General features: G+C 35.4%; 1 protein-coding gene across 1 annotated transcript; it reads left to right on the forward strand.

The window, feature by feature from the left end:
* The first annotated feature begins 6,487 nt into the window (after window positions 1-6,487).
* Window positions 6,488-9,420, forward strand: LOC109237210 (ETHYLENE INSENSITIVE 3-like 1 protein). The gene is made up of 2 exons (XM_019403482.1): window positions 6,488-6,675; window positions 7,259-9,420. Exon 2 carries the CDS (start codon window positions 7,412-7,414, stop codon window positions 9,239-9,241), a length of 1,830 nt encoding a protein of 609 aa, XP_019259027.1. The 5' UTR covers window positions 6,488-6,675; window positions 7,259-7,411; the 3' UTR covers window positions 9,242-9,420.

Below are 9,420 nucleotides of genomic sequence, written 5' to 3' on the forward strand. Positions count from 1 at the left end.
ATATATTGTTGTTAACAGTCATTATTCAATATTTTGAAAATTCTCATCGCAGCTTATCTTAATTTGTGTTTGATTACCACATGTCAATTGTCATCACTATTTATACTTAACAAAATAGTAAATATGATCTATAGGATTTTATTTCTACCATTTAGTTTATTCCATCAAATTTTCTTTTTAGTATGCTAAAGAAAAATGATCGTTCTCTAAATTTGAAAATAATTTAATTTAAATTTTTATTTTTACTTTTAGTAATAACCTTTATTTCCACTACAAATTTTAAAGACTTATATTCACATAAATATTATACCACATTTTTATTTTTATTTTGGTCAAAAGGAAAATTTTATTTTAACCAAGTATAATATTTACAAGCACACCTGCTCATTGGACTATAGAGACAGGATCCTTACAAAAATAGCCTATGATAAACTTTCTAATCTATCTGCTATCAGTATTAGGTTCATATCTGCTCACCTTCTAGGAAGGGTATCAGTCTTAGAACCATAAAATTAGTAGCTTTTGGCTTGGATATCCTATCAATCTATCTAATTCATTCTGCCAATTGAGATGTCTTTGTCCTACAATGTGTAATTGCAAGGCTATGTCCTTCAGTATTTCTATAAGAGGCTTCTGTACTTGTCTGAATCTTCTACTGTTCCTTTACATCCAGATGTGATAAACTGTAGCTGCAAATAGAAAAGCATAGATAGCATATTTGGGCTGCTTGCTCCTTGTCATGCTTGACAGTTCATTAACTTCTTCATTCCATGACTTCACTTGTCGCTGCTTTACTGTCCATAGTAGTAGCTTCTGCCAAATGCTCTTGGAATATTGGCATTCAAAGAATAGGTGGTTGAATGTCTTTTCTGAACTTGTTGAGCAAAGAGCACATTCACTTTGCACTTGAATCCCCTATTTTCGAATTCTATCCACTGTAGCCAGTCTTTGTTGAAGGGCCATCCACAGGGTGAATTGATGTTTTGGAATCAAACCCTTACTCAAAATCAAGCTTTTCCAGGCAACTTTGGGATATTGAGGAAGATTGTCCATGTAAGCTTTCTTGATGTTAAATTTTCTCTGATTTGCATACTGCTGAATCCTGTCCATATTAGGAGCTACCCACTGTCTAGCTTCAAAGATCTTTCTAATCACCCAGCTTGCTTGCCCTGGAGTTTTTATGTCCTTTAGATCTTTCTCCTTTATGTATTGGTGTTGTATCCACTGGACCCAAAAAGTGACTTTTTTCTGCGATATTGCCCATAATAATTTCAGTATTGCTGCTTTATTCCAGTTTTCTATCAACTTAATAGTCTGCTTTCCTGAATAAGTACTGGATTGAAGTAGTCATCATTTAATGCCTTTTGGATTGTCTCCAACTTTTTTCTTAAGATCTCTAGCTTTTTATCGATGGAAGAGTACTCTTTGTGAATGTTCTTTGTTTGGACTTCTAGGATCTTCAATCTTTTGCATATTCGAAATATAGCAATCCCCTGAATTTGTTTTCTCCAAACTGCGTTGACTGCTTCTCTATATTCTTCTTGCTGTAGAAGTACTGCTAGGAGTCTAAAAGGTCTTCTGAGTTTTGGTATGTTCACTTCTGTATTTAACATTATAGGAGAATGATCTGATACTCCTAGGAGCATATAAACAGCTTTAATTCCTGCCCAAATCTGGAACCAATCTTGATTGCCAAATGCCCAGTCAATGTGACTATAGATTCTGTCCTCTGCATCCCTCTTATTTCTCCAAGAGAATTGACATCCTCTTTTGGTTATTTGCCCTACTCCAATATCATCAATACATCATTGGAAATCTACCAGCTCCTGTTGATGTACTGGTTCTCCATTAATTCTGTCCCCAACAGATATTATGCTATTGAAATCTCCAAGTATGATCCATGGCCCATTGGTCTTGGTATGTATGTCCCTAAGTTGATCACACATAGGCTTCCTATCAGCGACAATGCGCAATCTATATATAAAGTCCCATAACAATAGAAGTATAGTTCTGTCTTGAATATGACAGTGGATGAGTTGACTAGATTTTTGAATTACTGAAACTGTCACATTCATTCTCTTCATCCAATCCAAGTTCTCCCTTTAGGTGCTTCTGAGTAATTATCTACAAATGTCCACCCTGTGCCAAACTTCTTCTGAATCACTTCAGCTTTCGACTGTCTTACTTTGGTTTCAAAGATACCCACAATATCTATCTTATTAGTAAGCAAAAACATTTTAAACTCTTTTTGCTTGTGCAGCTTATTCAGCCCTCTTATATTCCAAGAGCTAAAAATTATGGTGGTGGTGGTTTGCTTGGTTTGGTTCCTTTGTCTACCAATTGGTCCTCCATTCTATCTTGGTAGTTACTTCTCTCTCAACGATCCTTAAAGGAGCAAACTGGTTTCTTCTAGATATCTCCTGATCATCAATATGCTTTCTATCTTTCTTCTTAGAGCCATGGTGGCCTACAACCTGCTTTCCTTTGCTGAATAGTTGCACCTGTATTGGTGGTGCCACTTCTGAGTTTGTATCTGGGAGTACTTCAAGCTTGTTTGTTTCAGGATTTGTTGCAGTTGGTGGTGCCACTTCTGAGTTTGCATCAGACTTGTTAGTTTCAGGAGTTGTTACAGCTGGTGGTGCCACTTCTTCTGCCTTCATCTTCCACTCCCATTTCTCCTTCTTCTTCCTCTTATTATGTTTCTTCCCTTTCTGTTCCTGTTGGGATTGTTTTTGTTGACATTCCTCAGTCATATGTCCAAAATGATTACAATCCCGGCAGAATGTAGGCTTCCATTCATATTTCACATTTTGTTCCCAAATTTTCCCTTCTGCGACAATTACAGGAAGAACATGTGGTAGATTTTGAGTGATATCTATCTCTATGAGAACTTTAGCATATGAAATTCTGTCAACATGAGCTGTAAGCTTATCTGTACACAGTGGTTTCCCAATATAGCTCGCCAGTCTTCCTAAGTTTTCCTCAGCCCAGAACTGTATTTGTAGTCCTGGGAACATCACCCATATAGGAACCACTCTCATCGATTCATTTTTCATACTAAAGTCTGGATTCCACTTCTTCAGAACCAAGGGTCTGTTGTTGAACGTATAAGGACCATTTTGTAGTATCAAATTTTTATCATCTATCGAATTTAAAGATGAAGTAATCATCATCATGTAATAGTATCTTTGGCGTATTTACTGAGCTCCATACTCCATATACAAACTTGATCATCTCTTTAAAAGCTGGATTTCCCCCAATTACATATCCGATTAGGGCATTTTTCCATTGTTGACATTGCTGATCCACTTCATCTAGATTCAATTGAACCAGCTTAATTCCATCTTTTATCACCGGTGGATAGAATTTCACCTGCATGCCTTGGTCCTTCATTTGATTTCCTTTGACTATCTCCGCCATAGATCTAGCTGGCTCTGCTGAGTAAGTCAATTTACGCGCTGCTGTTGTAATTCCTAATTCCGGTGGAATAGAGGCTTCTGGTGGAATTTTGGTAGATCTTGTCACCGGTGGTAGCGATTCATTCATTGCTGTCGTTTGGATGATTGTCGACGCACTTCCCATCCCCGGCATCCAATTGATAAGTTGTCGAGGACCTAGTTGTTGCTCAATTCCCAATTCTGGTGTAACCAATTTACTAACGGGCTCCTCAATTTGGTCTGTAGAGTTTTTCATCATCGAAGGTCGTCGTTGATGGCTGTTCATGGTTGTTGGCGTACATTAGCAATCCTGCTTAACGTGCGCCTTCAGAGAGATAAGCCATCTTCAAGACTTCTCCCTCCCAAAATGATTATATTATTATGCAACATTTACTATCACACAATTTTTAATTCTTTTTTTTAACTCTATATCCAATTAAACAAAATTACATAAAATGTAACAAAGGGAATATAAATATACATTAGAACAATTCTTCCATATCAAACAAGGGTATAATTAGGGTATACAACAATGGATAAGCTTCAGAATTGAATGGTGGGACCAACTTAGCTATTCATAGGACAGGAAGAACTAGACCAGTTTCTTTGGTAAGGTCCACCAATTGTACCTTGCACGTGACAAGTTTTAGTGGGGTGAAAAAATAAATAATTTAAAAATGGCAAAGCAAAATAAGAATCAATAAAGGCGGCTGGATCCAATAGGCCATAACGATTTTGTAAAGGTCCTCCAAGTTTTCCTTAAATATACAATTGCCCTCACTACATTTTGCCAGTTTGCCCCTGCAGAATGGAAATTACTGATAGTGAATCAAAGTTCTTATATGTCAAATGAGATCCATGGACTATAGGGAATGCTTATTTTTCATGATGACAGTATAATAAGTTTTTTCACCATCAATATAATACAATCTTTTATAGTAGGTTACTAATTATTTATACATTACAGATGAGAATAATTATTAAAATAAAGTTATATAATATTTTAAATGATCTAATATCTTTTTTATATATAGTTATAACCGATACATAGCACTTAAACTCTTCTAATTAACATTCTGACAAAAGAAAAATATGGTTTTCAATGGTTTAGAATCTTTAGATTATGAAATGGATCTGGTTGCATACTAAATTCTGCATCATAAATATATTTCTTGTATATCAGCTATAACGAGTACACAAAATCATATTTTAATTATATCTCCATCCATATTTGTAAAATATTCTTTTTTGTATTAAATATTCATCAAATTCTTGGCTACCATACTTTTCAAATGATTTTCAAGTAGGGAAGAGCTGGCATACATCTGTACACAAAGATGAAAATTTTCAACCTTAGAGTTTATTAAATTCCTTTTCTTGTTTTATTATTTTTAAAAGATCTTGTTAGAGATTATCCATTACATAGTAACCGTTTGTACTCTCCTTAAGCAATAGAATGGATTTTGGTAATCGAGTTTAGATTATTCTTTTCTAGTGTATATTGCATATTCACAATCTTTTTAAAATGATATATGGAAACTTCTAGCTAAGAATCGGGAGTAGATGAGAGAAAATTAATATGGAGAGATCCTATTATTTGTCGAAGGTAACATTTGTTTTTGTTTTTAAATTAATAACATGCTAGGAGTACTTGATTGCAGATATTAACTCATATTTAAAATGCGATGCCTCAAGCTTCCAACTGTTTGTTTACTTGTATTAATTGTTATAAAAAAAATTATGGAAATAAACTTCGATATTTGATTTAACAAAACGTATCTCATATTTGATGAGGAAGAGATTACATTATCTTGTTGTCATGATTAAAAGTATATTGTTTCGTGCTTTCCTTATAGACGTCATATTTTTTGTTTTATTTGCATGTAGAATATATATAAATATCGTATTTGCACATTTCTCCTTAATTTTTTAAATTTTGTTCCGAATTGAAGTAGTAAAAATCGTAAAAGAAGACAAGATCAACTTTATTTAGAAAAAAAAATAAGATTTAATTCTTGAATATTTGTTAAAAACTAATTGACACATGTATTTTTTTTCTTTTTCTTTTAATTCAGGAATAAATTGTCGGTTCACCAACTGTCGAAAAACACTTTTAGCTGAGTCAAAGTATTTAAGTATGCAACACACACGTATTATTAGAACATACTGAAATATTATTTGTAAACTAATTTTATTTATTTCAACCTTCAACTTGATTTGAGAATTTGAAGGCGACAGACTGAATTGAGGAGTATATTTTAAGTAAAATAATAATTGGCATATCTCCCCGATATCAATCTCCTAACTGTTTTGTATACCCTTGTTATTATTATAAGAATTTTATGGAAATAAATTTAGATATTAATTTAACGAAACGTATCCCATATTTGGTGAGAAAGAGATTACAATATTTTGTTGTCATTGATTAAAGGCATATTGTTCCGTGCATTCCTTATAGACGTCATATTTTTTGTGTTATTTGCATGTAGAACGTATATCGTATTTGCACATTTCTCTTTAAATTATTACATTTTGCTCCGAAATAAAGTAGTAAAAATCATTAAAGAAGACAAGATCAACTTTTATTTAGAAAAAAATAAGATTTAATTCTTGAATATTTGTTAAAAACTAATTAACACCTATACTTCTTTTTCTTTTCTCTTAATTCAGGAATAAATTATCGCTTCACAACTGTGGAAAAAATACATTTAGCTGAGTCAAAGTACTTAACTATGCATTTACACACACGTGTTATTAGCAAATACTGAAATATTATTTATAAATTAATTTTATTTATTTCAACCTTCAACTTAATTTGAGAATTTGAAGGCGACAGGCTGAATTGTGGAGTATATTTTAACTAAAAAAAGTGCCCGAACGGAGTTCCTTACAACTCACGGGCACAAAATGTAACGATTTCAAAAATACAGGGACCAATATGATAAAATTAGAGTAACCCAGACGTCACGTTGACGCGCTAGAACCACGGTTAACTTAACTTATCCATAGTTAAAAAAAACTTGTAACTTATCAGCTTCTTTTCTCTTTTGTTTTCCCACTTTCCTTACTTTTATGGCTTTGCTCCTTCCTCTCTTCTTCTCTTTCCTACAGCAATTTAGCACTTAAAACATCACTGTAAACTCACCTAACATTCTTCTCAAAGCCCCCAAATCTCTTATTTCCTTTACTTTTTTTCTTCTAAATCAGATTAGAACCGTAGATATAGCTTCAACTTGCTGTAAGTCATTTACTTGTATTAATTTTTTTGTGGATTTTTATACGTGTTTTGTGATATTTTGCTGGAGTTTCTGATTTATTGTGTTATTTGAAGTTTTTGAAATTGGTTTGTTGTGAATTCTTGTGAAATATGGTCGTTGAAGGGATTATTTTTGGATTCTGTAGAGATTTGTATGGATATGGAGTCATAGAGGTGATAGATCAGAGTAGTAGAAAATCAAAAGGATGTTTTAACGAAGGAATGTGAGAGTGAAAATATAAAAAAATGAAATTAAAGGGGAAACATTTAATATTAATCACTGGAAAAAAAATAGTGAGATTCTGCTTCATGTGTAATGTAAAAGATAAAATAGAATTCAAGGAGAAATTTTTAATAACAATCAGTAGAAAGGGTGATGTAATTCTGCTTCAGAGAATTGTAATATATATGTTTGTTTCTCTCTCTCTCTCTCTCTCTCTCTCTCTCTCTCTCTCTCTCTCTCTCTCTTTTTTATAAGTGTTGTTTCTCTTTTGCTCCATGGAATAATATTCTAATTTCCCCAGATGTAGTAAAAAGTTTTAATTTTTATGATTTGTTTCTGCAGAAAGATATCAGATTTTGAGGAATTTGGAGTATTTTGCTTGATCGGTTAGATTCTGATAATTGAATTTGGATTCAAGTCAAATCGGAATTGATTCAGGAAAAAGTTCAGTTTGCTTTTTCCTTGTCGAACTGGTGTTGCAAAAATCTTCTAAAAATGATGATTTTTGAAGAAATAGGCTTTCCTGGAAATTTTGAATTCATGTCTGATCCTCTGGGTTGTGGAGGAGATGTGGCGCAAGAAGTTGAACATAAGCCGACAGGGGTGGAGGAGGAGGACTATAGTGATGAGGAGATGGATGTAGATGAACTAGAGAGAAGGATGTGGAGGGACCGAATGCTTTTGAGGCGGCTCAAAGAGAAGAACAAGAATAAAGAGGTAGGCGGTGATGGTGCAAAGCAGCGTCAGTCGCAGGAGCAGGCTCGCAGAAAGAAGATGTCTCGTGCACAAGATGGTATATTGAAATACATGTTGAAAATGATGGAAGTTTGTAATGCTCAGGGTTTTGTCTACGGGATCATCCCTGAGAAAGGGAAGCCCGTGACTGGTGCTTCCGACAATCTTCGTGCGTGGTGGAAGGAAAAGGTCAGATTTGATCGTAATGGCCCTGCTGCCATTTCCAAGTATCAGGCTGATAATCAGATTCCCGGGAGAGTTGAGGATTCAAGTGTGATAGTTTCAACTCCCCACACTTTACAAGAGCTGCAGGATACGACGCTAGGTTCCCTTTTGTCCGCGTTGATGCAGCACTGTGATCCTCCGCAGAGGCGGTTTCCCTTGGAGAAAGGGGTAGCTCCACCCTGGTGGCCTTCAGGTAAAGAGGAGTGGTGGGGTCAGTTGGGTCTGCCAAATGATCAAGTGCCACCTCCGTACAAGAAGCCTCACGATCTTAAGAAGGCGTGGAAAGTTGGTGTTCTAACTGCAGTTATCAAACACATATCCCCTGACATTGCTAAGATTCGCAAGCTTGTTCGACAGTCAAAGTGTTTGCAGGATAAGATGACAGCTAAGGAGAGTGCTACTTGGCTTGCTATTATCAATCAAGAGGAGGCGTTGGCTCGTAAGCTGTATCCTGATAGCTACCCACAAGGCTCTTTAGCTGTCGGTAATGGTTCCTATTTCATCAGCGATACCAGTGATTATGATGTGGAAGGAGTGGATGATGAGAGAAACAATGAAATGGAATGTAAACCCCATGATATCAATCTCCTAACCGGAAGTATGGTACCTAAAGATAGGATCTTGATGCCAGCTTTAGCTCCAGTGAAAGGAGAAATCATTGATTTAACTTCAGATTTTATCCAAAAGAGGAAGCAGCCATCTTTTGAGGAGTCTGTTGATCAAAAGATGTATACCTGTGAGTACCTTCACTGCCCATATAGCAATTATCAAGCTGGATTCCTTGACAGGACTTCAAGAAATAATCATCAAATGGATTGTCCATTCCGTTTCAACTCTGCTCAACGACTTGGCATGCCGCCAAAGTATCAGATCAACAATGAGAATAATACAGTTTTTCCTGCTCAAACCGCTACTCCTAAGCCAGCTACTTCATCAGTCACAGGTTCCTCGTCGATGACTGTCTCTGGGCTTGGACTCCCTGAAGATGGCCAGAGGATGATTTCTGACCTCTTTACATTTTATGATAACAACTTGCAGCAAAATAGTAGCATCTGCTCTGGAAATTCCAAGATTCTAGCAAATCAAAACATGCAGCAGAACCAAACAGTTGAACTTCCGATGGACGACAGCTTCAACCTGGGACATCTGGACGCAGAAGCTCAAGAAACAAGCATGACCATGAATTCAGCTTATACTTCGAATGAGTTTCAATATGATCAATGCAAGCTGCCCTTTGATGCCCCATTCGCCGGAAACTTAAACGATATTACTGATTACAGATTTGGTTCCCCATTCAACATGGGAGGAAGTGACTATTCCATAGATCAGCTGACAAAGCAGGATATATCTACATGGTACCTCTGAAACAAGTCTTGTTGTTTCCCATATGAAGAGCTGATAGGTTGTATATGTTTAGATATAAGTGATCAGGGCTATGTCCTTTATAGACAAGTATTGTAGTCTCTTTTGTGATTTAGTTGATGTTTTGATGGTTGTAAGTGCTGAAGACAGTATTATGCTTATGGAAATTATGCTTTAACTCA

The sequence above is a fragment of the Nicotiana attenuata genome, unplaced genomic scaffold (genome assembly GCF_001879085.1).
Source record: "Nicotiana attenuata strain UT unplaced genomic scaffold, NIATTr2, whole genome shotgun sequence".
NCBI lineage: Eukaryota > Viridiplantae > Streptophyta > Magnoliopsida > Solanales > Solanaceae > Nicotiana > Nicotiana attenuata.